General features: G+C 45.3%; 1 protein-coding gene across 1 annotated transcript in view; it reads left to right on the top strand.

The window, feature by feature from the left end:
- Positions 1-9,861: 9,861 nt before the first annotated feature.
- Gnaq (G protein subunit alpha q) overlaps positions 9,862-20,873 on the top strand; it is a 233,837-nt gene continuing 222,825 nt past the window's right edge. The window contains exon 1 of the mRNA XM_041662122.1: positions 9,862-10,138. Within this exon, the coding sequence (XP_041518056.1) occupies positions 10,003-10,138 (136 nt within the window). The 5' untranslated portion in view covers positions 9,862-10,002. The remainder of the gene's footprint in view (positions 10,139-20,873) is intronic.

Here is a 20,873-nt window from a genome sequence, read left to right as displayed (position 1 = left end):
GAAGAAAGGAAAAGAAAGAAAGAAAACAGCGAAGGAAAAGGGGAATTACTAGTGCTAAAGGTTTGGAAGGTGGTGAGTGGGGCCAGGGAGCTACCTCAGTCCAGTTAAGTGATGAGCAGCCCTGCTCTCAACAGAACTGGCCTTACTTCCCAGCAGGGTTGGTAATTCTGGCTTTATTCCCAACCCACTGAGGCCTAGAGACAGCACTGGTTTCTCACAGGAACTCTGTGGCTGCTCCCAATCTTGACTGCACTCTGGAATACCTGGGGGACAGAAACATTACTAATCATACATGAAAGCTCACCCAGAGTTCAATCACTAGTGCTCTTTCATGCTCCCCAGGTACTCCTGATATGCAAAAGGAGACAGACTGCTTTTTTTTTTTTTAAACCTTAGGCCTTGATTTGATGGAGCATGTTAGTGCCTCTGCAGAAGTACCATATATCAATATGGCTATGCGCTTCCTGAGAACAGGTAAAAGGGTAGATCCTTGGTTGATCCTTCCAAAAACTGTGAATATGTGTTGGGTAGACTGCTCAGTGATTTAAGCCCTTGCCATGAAAGCGAGAGAATCATAGTTTTGTTGGCAGTCAGCTTGTAACTCCAGCCTCAGACAGCAAAGTGAAGATTCCCAGAGCAAGCTGATTAGCCACATGGGAAGTTCTGAGATTGATTGAGAAACCTGCCTAAAAAGAATAAGATGGAGAGCAATGAAAGAAAATTCCCTCCATCAACTTTAGTGTTCCACATGTGTGTAGTGTGTATGTGTGCACTCGCGCATGGGTGTGCATACCTGTCCATACGTGTACTCAGATATATGTGAAAGCATATGCACAAATACAAACACATGAAAAACATTTTTAGTACCAAAGATGGAACCTGAGCCTCAGGCATGAAGGCAAGAACTCTACCACTGAGCTACACCACAGCCTGAGTTCACGTTTTGAGACCAGAAAAGCTAGAGGCCAACGATAGCTTCCTATAGAAACTAGCTCATTTTAAAGAAGGGGACGTCACACTAGAACTTGATGGCAAGTCTCTATTGCTGACATCACCACATGTATGTCACTGGACTTGGAGAAATAGCATTGGTATTCCCAAAGACACTTCCTCCCTGTTGGTTCATAATAATAGACGGTGCTATGCAGGATGCTTGGGAGAAAAGTCTATAACAGTCTTACCCAACTACGAACCCTGTGAACTCTAATAATGACTAGCGTAGGAATATGGTACAATAGTGGCGGGAATATTATAGGGATAACTGATTACTTTCTGACCAGATTTAAGGCCTGTTCTATCGGAAGAAACACATGCTTGGTGCTATAAATCTTCACCCATGATTGGAGAGCTCACAGATACCAGGATAAACTTATTATTATTACTCTGCCAAATGGGCATACTGTCAAAGTGCTCTCTAAATTCACATCCCTCTACCCATGTGTCTTATTGTTCTATTGTTGTGAGGAGACACTACAACCAAGGCAATTCTTACAAGAGAAAACATTTATTTGGTGGCTTGCTTACAGTTTCAGAGGGTTAGTCCATGCTGATGGGAAGCAGACAGGCATGGTGCTGGATCAGGAGCTGAGAGCTTGACATTCTGTCTGCAGGCAGCCAGCATACACAGAGAGATACACTGAGCCTGAAGAGGGCTTTTGAAACCTCAAAGCCAACCCCTTAGTGACACACCTCCTCCAACAAGGCCACACCTTCCAATTCTTCCCAAACAGTTCCATTAACTGGGGACCAGGTGTTTACATCTATAAGCCTGTGGGGGGTGTGCTCATTCAAACTCCCACACCATTGATGAGTGCACCTCTCAGACTTTATCAGAGACATTTGATTGTGCAGTGAGTGGGTGGTACTTACTGCAGAAACTCACTACTGACCAAACACAAAGAACAAGAGTCAGTGGAGTGCCCAAGGGAATCTCTATTATGTGGCCCAAAGGCTCAAGGAGCACAGGAGAAGAATAAGTAGATTGTGAGAGTCAGAAGTCAGGACAGACTGCGGTGGAACCATGTCTTCTGGAAATGACAGGACCGCTAAAATGATCACAATTATTTACTTTTATGTCAATTCACTGGTGCCTTTAAGGATTTATTTAATTTTTTTTGTATGTGTGTAAACCTGTGTGAGTGTATGTGCTATTGAGTGTGAGTGACGTTGGAGGCCACACTGAGTTGGCTTCCCTGATACTGGAGAACAGGTAGTTGCTAGCTGCCTATTATGGGTGCTGTGAACTAGACATGGGTTTTCTGCAAGCACAGAAAGAGCTCTTAACCACCAAGCCATTCCTCTAGCCCCTGACCAATAACTTTAAATCAAGAACAGGACAAGATCAAGGATTTGCTTTGGATGTATAATTTCAAGTACCAGAAACTTCAATAATCAAGATAAATAATATTCTAATGCATTACTTTGTAATAAAAATGAATGCAAAAGTCCACCTAAGTATTTAAATATCAAAACATCAAAATATGTAAAAAAAAAACAGGATCATGTTAGTATTGAGCCATCCTAAAGACTGCTTCCTGAGCTCATTCTGTAGTACCCAGTGGGTTCATCACAAATTTGATTCTTAGAAATTGGCATACGCATGAGAAAATGGAAATAATTTGGAAACCAACTATTACGAAAGGGATCTTACAGAAATTTTGTGCCTTGAAGGGATTTTGGTGGCTGTGACAGATAGGGGAAAAAACAAGAAATAAAGAATAAGAGAATATTTTCTATCCAATTTTATGGTTAGATGGGACATTTTGTATTTATCTAAAATTGAATAGCTGCTGGACGGTAGTGGTGCATGCTTTTAATCCTAGCACTTGGCAGACAGAGGCAGGTGGATCCCTGAGTTACAGACCAGTCTAGCCTAAAGAGGGAGGCTTGGGACAGCCAGGGTCACACAGAAATCCCTGTCTCGAGAAAACAAAAACACACAAACAAAAATTGAATAGCTATCACATCTTGACCCACTTAACATAGCAGGTAGAAATACTTAAAGAATAATAGCTATTGGTAGGCTAATATTAAGATCATTTTAGTCAAAGAGAAGACAGACTAGTACACACTTTAATTACTTATATGTTTTCTGTCAATATATTCTGTGTCATTAATTTATCACACAGTGAGTAACTAGCGACTTCGATCATATATTGCGTCTTGCTATCCAAAGTATAACTGAGTTCATGGCAGAAATAACAACTTTTTTATAAAGTTGGCTTGGAATTAATATGTGTTTCCATCTGGGTTTGAGCAGCAAAGTTTTCCCCAGCTGTTTTGATTCCCTAATGATGCCTGATTTCCCATGGTGAACTCATTTGAGGCTAGGATTCGGCAAACTGGATGGAGGAATATTTTACATAAAAAGCCAAGCTCTGATGGGTACCAAATGGCTAAGAGGTGTGGGCAGTTAGTGAGAGGCCAAGTCCCATGTAGCCAATGTACAATTTCTTTTATTAAAACATCTACTTTTAATTCTTCTAATAAATAAGCGTTTTTAAAGCACCTGTTAAATTTAGGTGCTATTCTAGGCATTGGACTCAGAAGAGAACAAGACAGACAAAAAAAACCTTAGCCTTTTAAAGCTGTACACGAAAATCATTAAAGGAGATGGGGTAAATGATTATCTGATATAGATATATGGAAATAGAAAAGGAGAAATAAATCACTCTGACACACTCATTCGAAATTTCTGCCTTCTACTCAGCATCTCATGTGCAGTGCCCACAGGTAGGCAGCTGTGTTACTAAAGAGACTGTGCACTGGTCCAGAGGATACACAGTGGGGCTTGATCTGCCCTGGTCAGAACTGCTACTATGGGCATGGGATTTCAAGTTCTTGGTTAGGAACTGAAATACATATTTCTTTTCTCTTCTCCTAATTCTTTGCTTCTCCACCTCTTCAACCTCCTCCTCCTCATCGTCCTCCTCCACCACCTCCTCCTTTTTCTCCCCCTCCCTTTTCTTCTTCTCCTCATCCTCTTCCCCCTTTTCCTCCTTTTCTCCCTTTGCTCCTCCCCCTGCTCCATTTCTTCCACTCCCCACCCCTACAGGGTTTCCTAAGCTCAGACTGGCCGGGATCTATGTAGTCAAGGATGATCTTAAATGTTTACTCCTCCTGTCTCCTGAGTGTTGGGAATACACACATGTGTTGTTAAGTCTGCTTTATGGGTTGTTTAGGATCAAACCCAGGACCTTACGAGTGCTAGACAAGCAAGCTACCTGCATCTACATCCCTAGCCTATGGTACGCCCTGTTGTTCAAGTTCTGGAAGACAAGCATGCTACCTGCATCTACATCCCTAGCCTATGGTACGCCCTGTTGTTCAAGTTCTGTAAGACAAGCATGCTACCTGCATCTACATCCCTAGCCTATGGTACGCCCTGTTGTTCAAGTTCTGGAAGGCAGCTAAGATTTTTGTCTGTTTGTTTGTTTTTTGAGGCAAGGTTTCTCTGTGTAGCTTTGGAGCCTGTCCTGGAACTCGCTCTGTAGACCAGGCTGGCCTCGAACTCACAGGGATCTGCCTGCCTCTGCCTCCCTAGTGCTGTGATTAAAGGCATGAGCTACCATTGCCCGGCCATAGCTACGATTTTTTAGTAAGTACCTGAGTCAATATTTCTGGGCACAGTGGTGGGTACCTCAAGTCCCATCTTCTCAAGAGGATGAGGCAGGAGGATTGCTTAAGTCCAGAGCTCTGGAACTGCATGAGCAACATAGTGAGACCCTTTCCACAGGACAAAGCATACTTCTGCAGGCACAAAATATATTTGGATAAAGTCAGAGGGTAGTCTAACATGCATTTTCAGGGCTTGCTAAAGCAAGGATGTCCGAGATAGTCTGTTTCATCGAGGCTATCTTTTGGATTTGCAACATGTCTTCTCTCTTGTAAGAGACAGTGTGCTTTGTACCAGGTTTTTCATCTTCAAGTTGACCTGGAAAGGCTTTCAACTAGACAGCACATCATACTGTTTTTGGGGTTACAGAACTGTTCCTCTAGGTGGCACCATCTACAGCTTTCTCATTTGACCTTACTCCTTGAGGAGTTAAGACTTCTTTATTTCTCCACCAGGGAGTGGTGCTGGCAATTCTGCAAAGAGCAGCTTTTCCCCATGTGATCTAGTATCAGCACTGTCTCAGACTTCTTTCCAATCGGCCTTTTAGGTTCCCCATCTGTTGCTTACCCATGCTCCTGAAAGACCCTACAGCCCCCCTCCTCAAAACCCGCAGCTAGCATGCTCCCGGGGGAACGTCCTGTTTGCTTTAAAAAAAAATTCTCCGGATCAGCAGCCAGCCTGTTCCCGTAAGAATATCCCATGTGCTTGAGAGAGCAGGATGTCTATGAGATAGAGAGAGGAAGACTGCAAGGCAAGATGTCAATAAGATAGGACATCAACAAAGCAGGTTAGCTATAAGATAGGAACAGGATGACTGCTGCCAGGCATCCATGTTGAGAGAGGAAACCATTCATGCTCCCGCCTCATTCCGGTCGACCGATAACCACGCTTTTGCTTCTGTAAGCTTGCTTTTGCTCTCCCCTATAAGAAGCCCGCCCTCCAGTTGGCAGGGGCGCAAGTCTTCCGAGAGATCTTGCTGCCCGCAGGTACCTGTGTCTACTCAATAAACCTCTTGCGATTTGTATCCGTGCGGTCTCGGCCTGTTCCTTGGCGTTGGGGAGGTCTCCTCCCGAAAAAGGTCCTCGTCGAGGGTCTTTCACTCCCTGGTTGATTTTAACGGTGCCTGGAACTTCCACTCTGAATGAGTTGTGTGATCAAGTCATTCTTGATACATTGTTAGCATTAAGTGCTTCTCGTTTGCACTGGTTATTCTCTTATGCGTGTGGACTTTTAATTTTGTATTGTTTATTCTTTTATCTGTGTGGACTGTCTACCCAAATAGATTATAAGTCTTTAAGAGCTCTGTGTGCCTCGGGCACCTGGCATAATACACCGCCTGAAAGGCTGCCTGCAAGTGTGCTTGCCAGTGATGTAGGTGGTGGCATGCTTGCGCTTATTCAACATCTAAAGTATATGTGTCCCGGGGCTGGAGAGATGGCTCAGAGGTTAAAATCTCTGGCTGCTTTTGTAGAGAACCTGGATTCAATTCCCAGCACCCACATGATGGCTCACAACCATCTGTAACTCCAGTTCCAGGGGATGTAATGACCTCTTCTTGCCTCTGCAGACACCAGGCACACACATGGTGCACGGACATAGAAGCAGGCAAAGCCCCCATATACAAAATAATAAAAATAAAATAAGAATTAATTAAAAAATAATATCTGTTCTAGGCTGGGTACGGTGGTGAATACTATTATTCTCAGCACTGTAGAGTTAGGTGGATCTCTGTGAGTTCAAAGTCAGCCTGGTCTACAAAGCAAGTTCCAAGTCAACCAGAAATAGTCTCAGCACTCCTTTGGGTCCTTGAGAGCAGGAAAACCCCTATCCCCCCCCCCCCCTCTCTCTCTCTCTCACACACACACACACACACACACACACACGATGCCTGTTAAGAAGCCATGCTAAGTGACTGGGAACAAACGTACAGTCCATGACCTGCTGTCTGAATTCCCCTTCAGGCCTTTCTTCCTCAGATCATTTTGGAAGAGTCTTCATTTTACACTTGGACTCTGCCTCCATGAGACTTCAATATGTCTTTATTTTTCCTCTTTCTTTCCTTCCTTCCTTCCTTCCTTCCCTTCCTCCCTCTCTCTCTTCTCATCCCCCAAGGCTGGGCAATAGACTGGGGTGCGTTGGGTAGGTAGGTTTCTGATGTGGGATACCACAGGGGAGATAACAGTCTGTTTTTCTGAAGTTTAGAGTTTCTAGGACTTTGTGGTTTGCCTTTCAGCCACCCAGTAATCACCTTCTAGTTCTTGGAATGGCTTATCATCCCACAGTCTGTCTCCGGTGATTTTGATTTGGAATTTTTTTTTAAGTAGCGTACATACACATTTATGAAAGACATTATCTTTTTTTGTTCTATTATTCTTTTGTTTCTTCTTTTTCTTCCTTCCTATGGAGTCTCTCCTTCAGTGGGTCAGACTGGTATTCCAAACAGGCCTGAGTACTTCCACACTAAGCTAATCCTATACGTTCTTTAGGGTACATTGATATACTTCTTTCCTGTGATGTCATCCAACCCTTCCAAACAGGATTATCACCTTTACTCAACATTCACACAAATCAGTTCTGTTTTGCCTTCTCCTGCCTTGGTTCGGAGCCACTACATGCCTGCGGAGAGGAGAGCAAGGATGACGCTGCAGAGCCCTCCTTTCTGCATCTTAACTGTGTTTACTCAAAGCAGGCAGCTAATCCTTGTTTGTTGATTTAATGAACTGGAATTTTGTAATATGAACCCTGTTTAGTTGCATAATTTAGAGTCTATTCTTCTAGAAAACACTCAACACCATAATGAGTTTCTGTATGGACTACATTTGTTTGATTAAGGTTATGGGGCTATTTGCTTGGCAAATGCTTTCCAGATACCATCAAAGGGTTTGGGATAGATTTAGGTTCAAGCTTGGAATTTTCTCTTCCTGTTTCCTTCTTCATGTCCTTATATAGCTTTATCTTGTGAGTATTGCTGGTGTTCCTTACTTCCTTATTTCTTCCCGAAGTGTGATAGTTCTCCTACTGATTGTTTCACCACTTAAATGTCTAGTAAGTGCCAGAGGGCGTCCCTGAGGTTGAGACAGAAGTGATGAAACAAAGAGGTCAATTAAGCCAAAACATATCACTGACACCATAGTGACACCCTTTGTCTCAGGCTCCTTAGGAAACCAGACTGAGATGTTGATAATTTTGTTTCCCAGTGCTTTGTGTCCCTCGAACACACACACACACACACACACAGAGAGAGAGACAGAGAGAGACAGAGAGAGACAGAAAGAGAGAGACAGACAGACAGACAGAGAGACAGAGAGAGAGAGTCATCATACTACTTGCTGTTCCTCCCTGAAGCCATTTTACTTTTCTGCCTACTGACTTAGTCTTCAGCCATTTAGGTTTTACTTTTCACAGCAAATCTAATAGCTCTGTGAAGGGGCTGATATAAAAGGGGTGAGAGGTCTTTGCTGTCTTGGTTCAGATTTTTTTTTTTTAAAGTAGAGCTTAAAACATACAGACTTTATGTCCACAACTCCATCTGAGTCCTGGCTTAGCGAGTGATTGTGTGCACGCACCAAGGAGGTGGAGAATAAGGCAAACTGGAGGAAAGACCTTGGCGTCCAAGATTGTTCGGTCTGAATTTGTAGTTACGACCTTACATTGCGGCCTGGTTCAACAGGAGCAGTTCATGGGAAGCACAAAATGTGAAGGCCTCAGCTTCTATAAAGGCAGGAAAATAATACGAATCTCACCTCTTGTTGAGACACACTGAATTTGAATGAACAATCCCCCCCCCACACAAAATAGAACCTTGAGTGAACAAGATCTTTTCTGTTTATTAGCAAACTGTCTCAAATTAGAAGTGTAAAAACTAAACAGAATTTTGCTTCAACGAAATTGGTTTTTTTTTTTTTAATTCTCTTCTCCCCCTTTTCTTTGGTACAAGGTCTCATACTGCTCAGGTAGCAATCCTCCTGCCTCAGTCTGTTGAACGTGGAGCTTATGGGCGTAAACCACCATTACCCGCCTCTTCCCCTTTATTTTGTACTACTTGGCTTTCTCCCAGACGTCATCCTTAACTGTCAAGGTGCAGAAGGGTCAATCCTGGCTGTTTAACAGAGTGTGCTGGTGGAAGACAGAAAGCACTTCAGTGACCCGAAAAGTTGGAACCTATCAGGAGGCTCTTGGAAACTTGGGCAGCTTCATTTTTCTCTTCCGATTCAGATTCCTATCTGGAGATACCGAGGACAGTTCCGTCCACAAATCTCTCGGTAACTGCCCCCCACCCCCTGCGAGTCAGTGAGAATCGTTTCTCTCCCATGGTACAGAGTACCCCACTTTCTACGACGGCTCTAGGGTTAGAGGCCACTCGAGGCACTCAATGGCGTTTTAGAAATAGGAAAGGGCAGCAGGGCTGCAGGGCGGCCCGAGGCGCAGCGCGTGGGCACCGCGCAGGAATCCTGCGGCGCCGGCGGCCGGAGGGGCAGGCCGAGGCCGCCATGTTCTCGCCGACAACGCCCCGGAGGCCCGCGGCAGCCGAAGGTCGGTGTTCGCCCGCCGGCCCCGCTCGAGCGGCCATGACCGTCGCGCCCCGGCCCGGCCCGCGCGGGAGGGAGGTGGCTGTGGAGCGGGGCGGGCAGCCGGGGGCGGGGCGAGCAGCGCTCGAGCCGTCCTGGAGGGGCTGCGGCACCGCCTCCCTCGCTGCGCCCGCCCCCTGCGCCCGCCCTCCTCGCGCCGCCGCCGCCTCCCTCCCGGATCTGTGCTCCAGTTCAGAGAAAGGAGAAAATGTGTGTGTGTGGCGAGGGGGAGGGCGAGCACTGAGCAGCCGCGGCGCGCCTGGCAATCGGGCCGGGTGGGCGTCCGGCGGAGGCGGGGGCGGAGGCGGGGAGCGCGCGGCGGCCGGCTGCCCGGTTTGCGCGCGAGCCGAGTGGGCGCGGGCAGGCCGAGGGCGCCCGGAGCCGAATCGGGTGGCGGCGAGGAGCGGACGCGCTGGGCGCGCGGAGGAGCCGTCGGCGGTCGCTCGCTGCGGGGCCGCCTCGGTGAATGAGCTCGGGCCGCTGGGCGCACAGCCTAGGGCAGCGGCGGCGGCGGCGCGGGGCGCCAGGAGGGCCGCGCGCTCCCCGGGAAGGCTGCGTGTGAGCGCGGCCGGGCGCGGCGGCCTTTCCTCGCGCGCCCCAGGCCCCCGGCCCCAGCTCGTCCCCGGCCCGCTTGGGCTGCGGGCCCGGCCGTCGTCCTCACCGCGGCTCCCCTGAGCTCGTCCCGGACGCGCGCCCGGGCGGCTGGGTTCCGCGACTGCCGCTGCCTCGGGGGAGCGAGGGCGGAGGGTGTGTGTGTGTGTGTGTGTGCGCGCGTGTGAGCAGGGCGCCGGCGGGGCTGCAGTGAGGCACTTCGGAAGAATGACTCTGGAGTCCATCATGGCGTGCTGCCTGAGCGAGGAGGCCAAGGAAGCCCGGAGGATCAACGACGAGATCGAGCGGCAGCTGCGCAGGGACAAGCGCGACGCCCGCCGGGAGCTCAAGCTGCTGCTGCTGGGTGAGTTCGGCCCTCGGGCCCGGGTGCCCCCCGCCCCGGGCTAGCCGCTGCCCTCCCCGCGCGCGCCCCCGGCCGGCACCCGCACCCGCACCCGCGCGCGCGCACCCAGGGGCCGAGGGCCGGGGCTGCCTTGCGCGGAGCCGCGGCGTGCGCCTTCGGTGGCGGTCAGGGCCGAGCTGTGTGCGGGACGGCTGAGCGTTCGCGCGAGCGGCGCGGGTGGGCGATGGTGTGCAGTGCGGTGGCCCGCCAGCGTCCATTGTGGCGCGTTGTGGGGTGGAGAGGGAAGGGTGGAAACGGGGAGCAGACCGAGGGCTGGATTCGGCTAGGAAAAGGTGCTGTGGAAGCCGTGGCCGGCGCTCCAGAGAAACCCGGCTAATGGACTGGGCAGGGGCGGGGCGGGAAAGGTTAGCCCAAATGGGCTCTACTGTCGTCTAGGCCACTGAGAGGAGCGACCCCACAAGAGTTGCTTGGCCGGTGGTTGGTGACAGGCGTCTCTTCTGCACCATTCCTTCTGGATAAAGATGAAGGACCAGGGAGGGTTGTGCTGTGTGGTTGTTGACAGCGGATGGGTATCTTTTGTTTAATGAGGCGACCCAGATGTATGCCTGAATTCACTGCAGTTTCTACTGGAAACTAGCGCAGCCTCTAGTTACTCTCCTGGAAACAAACAGAAACCTTTTGTTTCAAACGGACATTTTAGTATCTTGCCATCTGGGCTCCAAGAAAAACGGGAAGAATGCGAGAAAATGTCCCTCTAATCTCGTTTAAAAAATAAATAAAAACAAACCAAAAACGACAACCCAACATTCTACGTTAATTTGAAGTTAGCAAGACAATTCTTTCAAATAGGAATTATATTCTTATCTCCGTGAGAATGTTCAGAACCAAGCGATCAGGGTTCACGTACAAGCTAGCATGACATAAGTCTAAGCTATTGTGGTAGGAAGCGTGAACAGTTTTGCAGGAACAGGCCTGAAAAATGTCTGCACTTGTGTTTATTTGTATGAGTAAAAATAACGCTTCTCAAACATTTCTGTAAGAAAAGGATACTGCATTGTTAGTTTCAATTTGAGAGGCGCCCTCCTCCCCTTTTTTTTATCTGGAGCATTCAATCTGCTGGCTCCAGGAACCCATTACCTTTGGGACTGAACTGCTTATGTACTGGATTGCTTACAATCAGGAGCAAAATATTATATTCACAAATGGTTCCCAACGCTGTCTCCTCGCCTCCACTTAAGTCTTCTTATTGAAATCCAGTTAGGTAAATGTGCAAATATAAAGTGTTCATAAGGAACAGAAGGCAAGGGGCAGCATGGAGAGGTGGGTTTCAGGGAAATGAAACCAGGGGAACAAGAAAATCGGATAAGTAAAGCCTGTCCACCCTTGTCATTTCGTCATTTCTGTTAACTTCTCATGACTGAAAAATGGAATGCCTTTTTTTTTGAGAAGGAAAAAGCAAGGGCAAGTGGAATAAATATATAGTGTTCCAGTATACAATTAAGAGGAAAAACATGTATTTTAGAGATTTTCTCTGAGACCTGGGTTTTAATTTTCCTTTGTTTACAGTCTTCATATGTTTGTGTTTAGCTAGGAACAGGGCATTTGAGGTCTTGTTAACCAAACTTATTTGCCTGAAATTTGACAGCTCGAGGTTTCCCAGCAGCTATGAGTTGGTTCAGTTTGCCAGAGGGCCTAGGTTTAAATGCCTGAGAAAGGAATACACTTAAGAGATACTTAATTACATGCTATGTATTTTAATAATATATCATGCTTTTAAAAATGAACGTGGAAATGATTGCTAAGAAAAAACCCCACAGTTTTACTGCTAAAAAAGTGGTAGGTATAAGTGTGTGGCTGCCTTCCCCTCACTTATTATACCTTTGAGCAGGGTTTCACGCAGCCTCACCTCACCTATCAAAGACAGACCGTAAGAGGTGGGAGAAAGATTTGCTGTTTATTCAGCACCTACATTCATGAGCAGTGTTTAAAAACCATAGTTATCTGTCAGAAACAGGAGCCTGGACATCACTGAGCCATCGCCACTGACCTCAGGCTAGATCAGCTTCTCCCCCTGTGCAGTGCCCACACTATTTGTGTAGTCATGGTAGACGTTAAGTGTGGATCTGTGTGTGTGTGTGGGGATGTGACTTTACCAGCTTAGGAGTTTAGCAAGGGACTACTGAGTGTTGATTTGAACAAGGAAGGATTTTGGGGAGGGGCTCCTTTGGGAAATTCCTGGTCCTGCTCCTTTGTGAGTAGTCTTCATTCCTTAGTTCTGTTGTTCGTTTTCCCAACCCCCATCCAGAGGAGATCACAGAATATATTTCCTCACAGTTTCCAGAGGAGATCACAGAATATTCCTTCACAGTGTAAAGTTCCTTCTGCAGCTTTGATCATTTGTTTATGTGGAGGGATCACCTGTGTGTTGAAATGAAATTCTGTGTAAAATTGTTTTCAAAGTAAGTTTTAGTTCAAGGCTGACGTTCATGGAAAGGGTTTGCTCCACAGGGTTGTAATGCATTGTTCACGTAATTTTTTTATTTCTTAATACTGTAGCAGTCTCACAAAACTGTGGCTATCTGTGTGACAGTAAAGTTTGGGCTCTTTTGAGTCCTAATGCTGCACTTAGGCCAGCGTGATCCACATTTATTCTGTGGTTACACATTTTGGTTTTATTCTTCTTGAAGAACAATCTCTGACTTTTTGTCACACTAAGAGCTTCATTTTAACTTTGTCATTTTTGTCTTGTTCTCTTTCATTCATTCACATTAGTGTGTGTTTTCTTTGACACCTCAAAGAAAACTATATTCTATATAGAATATAGTAGAAGGTATTTGATATTTAATATCTTGCCTTTACAGTTGAAACATCATGGTTATTCCAATTTCTTAGGAGCAAATGGCCCTGAATGCTTTAGGTCATAAATAATCACGGGGAAGTTTTATTCGATTCCTTGAAGATATTACCTGTCTCCCCTTTGACCTGTTGACATGTGTTTAAAATCTCTACTCTGTAGACCTTAGTCATCAAATTAGCAAAACCTTTATATTTATGGATTCCTCCTATTGAAAATAGGCAGTGTTTAGGTCAGTCTTAAATGGAAGAACATATGTATTTGGCCTTTGGGAGTGAATCACACACATTTAACAGTTTTTATCTGTTCCATTCCCCAAGCTTATGAGGGTAGGACTGTATTTGTTTTGTTCACTGCTAAATTCTAGCTTCTAGGACTGTGTCTGTAAGAGTGGTCTTAATCAGTACTTGCTGAAAACATAAAATTTTGTCTCTTGAAGAAAGTCACATGTAGCTCTTTGAGCCAGCAAGTTACACATGCATCCCAGGGTGTTGGACGTCTGCGCAGTATGGTATGTTTTATGCTGGGTATGTTAGAATGGGAATCTAACCCAGCATCTCACACTTACTAGGCAAGTATAAAGTGCTCCAACTTTATACTTCTTATTTTGAGACAAGTTCTCACTAAGTTGTCTAGGGAAACTATGCATTTGGATCCTCCTGCTTTATTCTCTTGACCAGCTAAGATCACAGAGCTGCACCGCTAGGCCCAGGCCAGTCATGCTCATAGAATGTAAATTTCAAGACAACTAGTCTATTCTATACTTTGATTACTGTTTATCATATAAAGGCTACTTTAAATACATCGTATTTTTACTGGATATTATTCTCCCATGATACATTGATCATAGTGAATTTGTAATATTCCTTTGATGATCAGGCATATTTTTGTGGTTAATACATACATCGACATGAAGGAAACTTCTGTGGTTAAGTACAGACTGTTAGGAATTGGAATTTGTATTGAAAATTATAGGTATAAAACAAGAAGGGACCTGGAAGGTTGGGAGTGGGTGCTTTGTCCAACTTAAGTTAGAGAGTATTGCTTTGTGCACATTTAAGTGTTCTTCCAATTCCCCTTAAGTAGCTCTCAGGTTGGCTGCCCTGAACCTCTTGCCCTGGAGATACCAAATTATGATGTTGCTGTAATGACTGACCACTTGTCTTGTTTTGATGCTTTTTCATCTTTTTAAAATAAGTATTGAATTACATTTTCAAAAACCAAGATTTATTTGTATGTATTTCCTCCTTTTTTTTTTTTTAAGAAAAACAAAAAACAAAAAATGAAGTATTTATATCTGAAGGCTGAAATGGGGCCAGGATGTAGAAATGGAAGCTGTAGCTCTGACTGACAGTCTTCAGAGTAAGGTTTTTCACAGAGCCGTGTGTATTCTCTATCCTTAGCTGACATACACCTGTCAGTTTTGGAATTATGAATCTTCATCAGAGAGTTTTGAACTAAATTAAAGCCCCACTGAGGGTCTATCTGTGTGAAGTTATTCTGTGTGAATCTGTTCAAATATTTGTATGACGGGGTTGAGAAGAGAACCAGAGCCGTATAGCAGCCATCTTGTTTACCAGAAACAAATTCAGGAGCTCCTTCTTAGAAATATTAACCCAGTTCCCTTTTACGAGGTGGCTTATGTTCATTTTTCAGAAGTACTCAATAAATATAGTTAGGGCATTATTATTATTATTATTATTATTATTATTATTATTATGACAGATGAGTTTCTAAGGACCCGAAACAGCTTTTGTAGCTATGAGGCTATTTGTGCTATGCTAAACTTAGCAGAAAAGGGAAAAGGTTTTTCTTCATGATCCAGCCAAGCTTTATATTGGAGAAGAAATGAACAGGATTTTCCAGGGTGATTTTGCTTCCAGCATCCACATCAGTTTTTCTTTGAAGGGAGCTGTTGATGTTAGTGGAATGATGATTGGGGTTGAAGAGGGAAAATCGGGAGTGAAGGAGATGTCTTGGAATAGAGAGAAGCCATTTTCAGGTTGGAAATGTTTTCTCAAGAAGGCAGCGGGGCTGTCTCCTGCAGTCCTGGTGGATTGGGTTGAGAGGGATACATACATTTGTAGCAACAGATTTAAACTCATTTCTTGGCTGAAGAGGCAAGCAAGTGGTAATTATCAAAGGGAAACTTCTACAGTGGCTTTTTGATCATCATTAAGATTTGCGCAGAATTAATCCTAGGGAAGTGTGAAATAGCAATAGAAAGTAAGATGTGTGATTGTTGGTAATTAAATCTGTGGCAGTAATTGTACAGCAAACAGAGCATTTTCTCGTGTTTTGCTGAGTGGAGTAACATGAAAGACAGTTGCTCTCAGACCCGGACCCTGTTTTGATAAGCGGTAGTTGCTAACGGTGTTTCCCATTTACTTCTGATTTGTTATCTTATCTGATGAGTGGCAGTATGGCAGAAGGACCTGTCCATACTGACAAGATGAATTATTGTCCAAAGTGGTCGTGAATCTGCATTACATAGCAAAATAAACCCAAACTGCACTTGCCATGTTAGTTAGACCGGGGGTGGGGGGAGTGGGGGGTGGGTTAGCCTTCATACTATCTGTTGTTTCTGAAGTCAGCAAGGAGTATTTGCTAAAAGCTTTTAATTTTTATCTTTTGGTGCAGGGGGTTGACTCTAGGGACCCATGTGTACTAACCATGTGCCTACTGCAGAGCTACAGCTCACCTCCAGCCCTCATTATAGTTCAGTATTAAAGAACAAAATTAGTATCATTCATAAGTAAAATTGTGAAGTTCTTGCAAATTCACTTACTAAACAAATACTTGCCAATGACTGGAATATAAACTTTTCATCCAGATTTTCTTCCCAGTCATATATTAAGAAAAAATAGCCACCCATCGGATGCTGTCCACATGAAGAAATGTTAATCACTTCTGCTAAAGCTATCTGCTGCCTAAGACGTTGCTTAGTTATGTGCCAACAGGAAGGACCTAGTCTCTAGGCAGTTTCTTGGTTGCCTATGTCATCTTGCTGGCTTTCCTGTTGCTTCTTCATGTAAAAGAAAAGGCAAAATGTATTGTAGAGCGTTGTATGGCATTCCCACAAGCAGGGAGAGCAGGTTGTCTGAAGAGTGTGATTCCTAAGTTTATGTTCATTGTTTCCTTGAATCAGGTCATGTTTTGCTGGGAACTGAGACACTCCTGGAATGAAGCTCCTGGAGGGCAAATGTGTCTCTTGGATCTCTGTGTCTCAGCATTACACCAACCACTGGTGACCTTACCCTGCCTTTATTTTCAATAAGTAGAGGTGTGCAGGCAGCTGGATTCCCACAACCAAGAAGAGCAGTTGGAGAGAATGGATGCGAATTTCTTGCCTTTTTTCTGACGGGTATAGTCTGTCTGTTCTCCGCTTTCTGTTTCTCTTTGTTGAGTAGTAGCCCCTAGGGCACACAGTTAGAGGTCCTGTGTTTTAGAGGTGGAAGGCTTTGCATCTTCCTGGCTTTCCACTCACTTTCTGCTAAGAATTTTTCAATGTCACATTGCTTCAGGATGGAAAGCCGTAGATGCAGCTGGTCCGGTGGAGTGCTGGTAGCCACACAAGACCTTTGAAATTTCAGAGTCCCATACACAGTTATTGCAGGGTTAATCTTGGATTGTGGCCAGTTGGATTGCTTTAGAAACAAAGTAGTTTCAAGTAAGTGTTTTTAATGGATTGTGGTGTGGTTGGGATCTGAAGTGTTATTAATGTCATTAGATTCCCGAAACCTCACAGAAGGGAACAATAATTGATCCACAAATTAAGGAGAAAGGGGTAGAGTGAAACTTTTTGGCTTTGCTACAGGAAGTGAGCAGGCATGTTTAGAACTCAGTATGTACATTCCTTGGAGATAGTCTTGTGATTCCCCCCCTCCCCCCACCCCTTTTGGAGAACTGAAAACATGAATTGACTTTTTCAAGAATTTGACTTTTTTTGATCATTATTTGTTAAAAACTGGAAATAGAATTCCTTTTAAAGGTTTCTTTTGTGTTTTAAAACATTCCATTGTTTTTAATTTTCTTTTGTGTGTACAGTCTTTTCTGTAGGAGTGGCAGTGTCATCACTGGTCTCTTTGCCACTGTTTATAACCTGGTAGCTGTAACTGTCTGGAGAGGTGCTTGTACTCTGTCCAGCTTTTCTTCAGGCTTACAGTTTTGGGTACCCCATCCCATATGAATACCTCCGACCTGTTTATTCTCTCTTGAGTTAGTGAGGCCCCTTAGATGTTTCTGCATGCATATTTCCTCAGACTTTGAGAACTTCCCGTTTCTGTTAGACGTCATGTGGCGGTGAGCTGTATGTGAAGTTGAGTGCCTCAACACATTGAAAGAAGGGCCCTGTCATCGGAGTAAAGGCTCTGGTCTGCAAAGCAAAATGCACCATTACCCGACAGAATGTCACATCCTTCTTCCTTCCTTTTCTAGAGGGCAGGGACTTGAGATTGGTTCATGATTACCAGCAGAGAGCTAGTGAGCCAGGCAGGGTAATCTAATGGGCTGCTGGGTTTGCAAATAGGATGCTGTGTGCTTGCTGGAATGGGGAAGGTCCTTTGGGCTGACGGCTGTGTGGTGTAACAGCAGATCTTTGCTAGGTAGGCAGCGCCTTGAACACTCTGGTCTCAGTTTTTTTGAGAGCCTTAATCGTGTCTCTTTCTGATTGCATCTCTGTACAGATCATTAGGGAGGATGTCTCTTTGTTATACCTAGTCAGTCTGGGGTACATTCCTTTAGCGTGTGTGTTGATGTGTTTCAAGGTAAAGACACAGTGGTCTTTTTTCTTTTGCCACGTGAATTGACATTTTAAGGTCTGTACTTCACAGAATGCTTGCCTTATAATCAGTGTGTGTTCTTTCTGCACATGGCGGATGCAATTTTCCTCTTGTCCTAGAGAGATGACCCATTTCCTGTGACTGGTTCTAATAATACAGGATGACTTTAATTCTTGTTCATAGTTTGCCCTTAAAAGAATTGCAGGATACTTAAGTGCTTATTAACTCTCTTCGCTCTGTAGCTCTTGTGGCATATTTTTGAGGACTGACAAGTCATACAATGATTTGAAACGACCACAGACTGGCTTTGTGAAATAATTAAACACGATTGTGGAGCCATTGGAATAGCTGACGTATATCCCCCCCCCCACCTGTAAAAGGCAGTCAGTATTCCTGCCCCACCCCAGTGATCTCTGCTTAGATTGTTTGTTTTTCTATAGAAACGTGGACTAAAGACATGAAATGAGAAAGATCTCCAAGGACCATGTGAACTTAGAAACTCCCTTCTCTTTTGTAGAGTTGGACTCCAGTTACTTTTTTTCCAAGTTCATCTGCGGATGAGGGGTCTGAGTATGTGGGAGAGGGGAGGGCACCCCACTACTTTCACTAGCTTTATAAGGAAGCATTGCCAGACTGATAGGCTTCTTTCTGTAGACTAACTTGGATCTTCTCTCTCCTGGCAGTAACTCAGTGTGATGCTAACAGCCCTGCTGGTGGTGGTGGGGTGGACAGGGCGCTCCTGCTCAGTAAGCAAGGCCTGGGAGGGAATGAGGCTTTAGCTGTCCAGCGCTCCCTCCTACTGCCTGGCGTGCTGCTGATAGGAGCTCTGTCTTCACAGGGAGTGGTATCAAAATCCTTCTGTCATATCAGCATGGGTTTCTTGCTTCCTACAGGAAAGGCGATATCCTGGGAGGCACGGGGTGGAGCTGGAGAGGCAGTGCCTGTTCCCTGGTCTGCTTAGGCAGGGGTCTTTTATTTATTTATTTTTTTAAACTACTCTTGCCAGCTTCCTCTGACTTGATGCTTTTGTTTTTGTTTCACTGGGCTTTAAGCGTTGCTTCCACTAGTTGACAAATAATCTCTGTTCCCCAAGTGAGACTGCCGTTTTCTATGAGTGATTACTGGTAGGCTGGTGAGGTGGGCATTAAGGCCCCACATTCCAAAGAGGAACACACTGGAGGCTCTTCTGTATTTGTTTGGAGCTAGTAGGAAAGATGTAAACAGGAAAGATGCGGCAGTAAGCGGAGCATTCATGTTCATTACATCACTGTGCCCCTCCTTGGGGCTTATAGTATAGCCAGGAAAATATCCGTGGCAGGGATAGATAAAGAGTTTTATGCTTTTTTGTTTTAGATGTATTTGGACCATTCTAGTTGGCATGTGCACAGTTGAGAAGAACCATAAGGAAGCAACTTCCTGTGTCCCTTGTCTGCATCTCTAAAAGAACTGTAGTCAAAGAAACACCAGCAGGACTATCACTGAGATCTTGAGAAAAATGAGATGAGCCAGATTCTTCCAGAGATGCCAGGCTGGTAACTGACATCGCCAAAGCCTGCTGTCTTCTCGGCATCGTAGTATCAGGCTCTTGGCTTTGCTCTTGGACTTGGGGTTGGACAGTAGTAAGGCGAGAATAGTTGCACAGTCACAGGGCAGAGACTAGAGATGGGAATCTAAGGTGTGGAGAGGCAGAGAGTGCTGCTGCTGTGTTCACCAGACTCTGGAAGGGTGGCAGGGGAGCAAAGGAGAAATGGCTGTCCTTCTGCCCTGTGGCCTTCACCAGGAAGAGCAGGCCAGTGCTTCTTCCACCTCCAGCCTCCCTCTCCCATCTCTTGGTCTTCATTCTAAGTCCTCAGGGGTGAGTTGGGAGATGGGCAGTCAGGGCATCTTGGGTTGGGTGGGGGACTGTGCTTTGCAGTCATTCTCCTGTAGATGAGGGTTCAGTTCAGAGCTCATGTGCAGCAGAGTCTTGCAGAGAACCATCCACATTTAAAAGGAAAGATTGCAGCCTGGCTCCACCGTGGCTTTTCTTAATTTTTGTTTTCTGTCAACTCCTTGAGGTGCATAAAACCCTGCTCTCCTGTGAGGTCGTGAGCCACCCTCGCCCAGGAAGTGCTTTTATTTGGCTTGCTTCTGTAGCAGAGCTCATTTCAGCTGCCCAGAGCAGTAAGAAGATAAGCAGTATCTTGAGCTGTTCTTGCCAGATAGATTGATACTCAGAGGCATGTTTTGTTGAAAGAACTTAAACATTTTAATAGAGAAGAGGCAATCAAAGGTCAAGGGGGTCGTCATCTTCAGTTCTATTGTGGCCTCCTCCTCTTCGTCGTCGTCTTCTTCTTCTTAACATCTAGAGTCTCATGTAGCTCAGGCTGGTCATGAATTCACTATGTGACCGAATTCACTGTGTAGCTAAACTTTATTATGTAGCTGACTTTAAATTCTTGATCCTCTGCCTCTATCTCCTAAGTGCTGGATTTATAGGCATGGGCCTCCATACTCAATTCAGTGTGGTACTGGGGATGGAACCCAGGGCTTCCTGCATACTAGGCAAGATTTCTCTAATTGAACCGTTCCCCAGTCCTCTAATGTAGACTTTTAAAAAGATTTTTGAGTATGAGCCTACACTCTGGGCATTGACCCCACAACCAGGTGCTTGCTGAGCTTTCTTATCAGTGAACTACATCTGAGCCCCCTTACCTAGCATTTCTTTTATTTTTATTTTTTAATTTTTTGAGACAGGCTTTCTTTATGTAGCTCTCACTGTCTTTGAACTCACTCTGTAGACCAGGCTGGTCTTGAACTCACAAAGATCTTCCTGCCTCTGCCTCCTAACCTTCATAGTGCTGGGATTAAAGGTGTGCTATTCCCATCCCCAACCCTGCTATTCCTTATCTCCCCCCCCCTTTTTTTTTCAGTTTTCTGAGACAGGGTTTCTCTGTGTATCTCTGGCTGTCTTGGAACTCTATAGACCAGGCTAGCCTCAAACTCACAGAAATTTGCCTACTTTTGTCTCCCTGAGTGCTGGGATTAAAGGCGTGCTCCACGATTGCCCAGCTCCCTAACATTTTTAAAGAGTGCTTGGTGTCTGTTTCTAATTGAGACC

Source organism: Microtus oregoni, unplaced genomic scaffold, assembly GCF_018167655.1.
Source record: "Microtus oregoni isolate MIOR12 unplaced genomic scaffold, Mior012 000012F_ref0000307, whole genome shotgun sequence".
Taxonomy (NCBI): Eukaryota; Metazoa; Chordata; class Mammalia; order Rodentia; family Cricetidae; genus Microtus; species Microtus oregoni.
The sequence above is the reverse complement of the archived record's forward strand: the minus strand, read 5'-3'. Positions and strand labels throughout refer to the sequence as shown.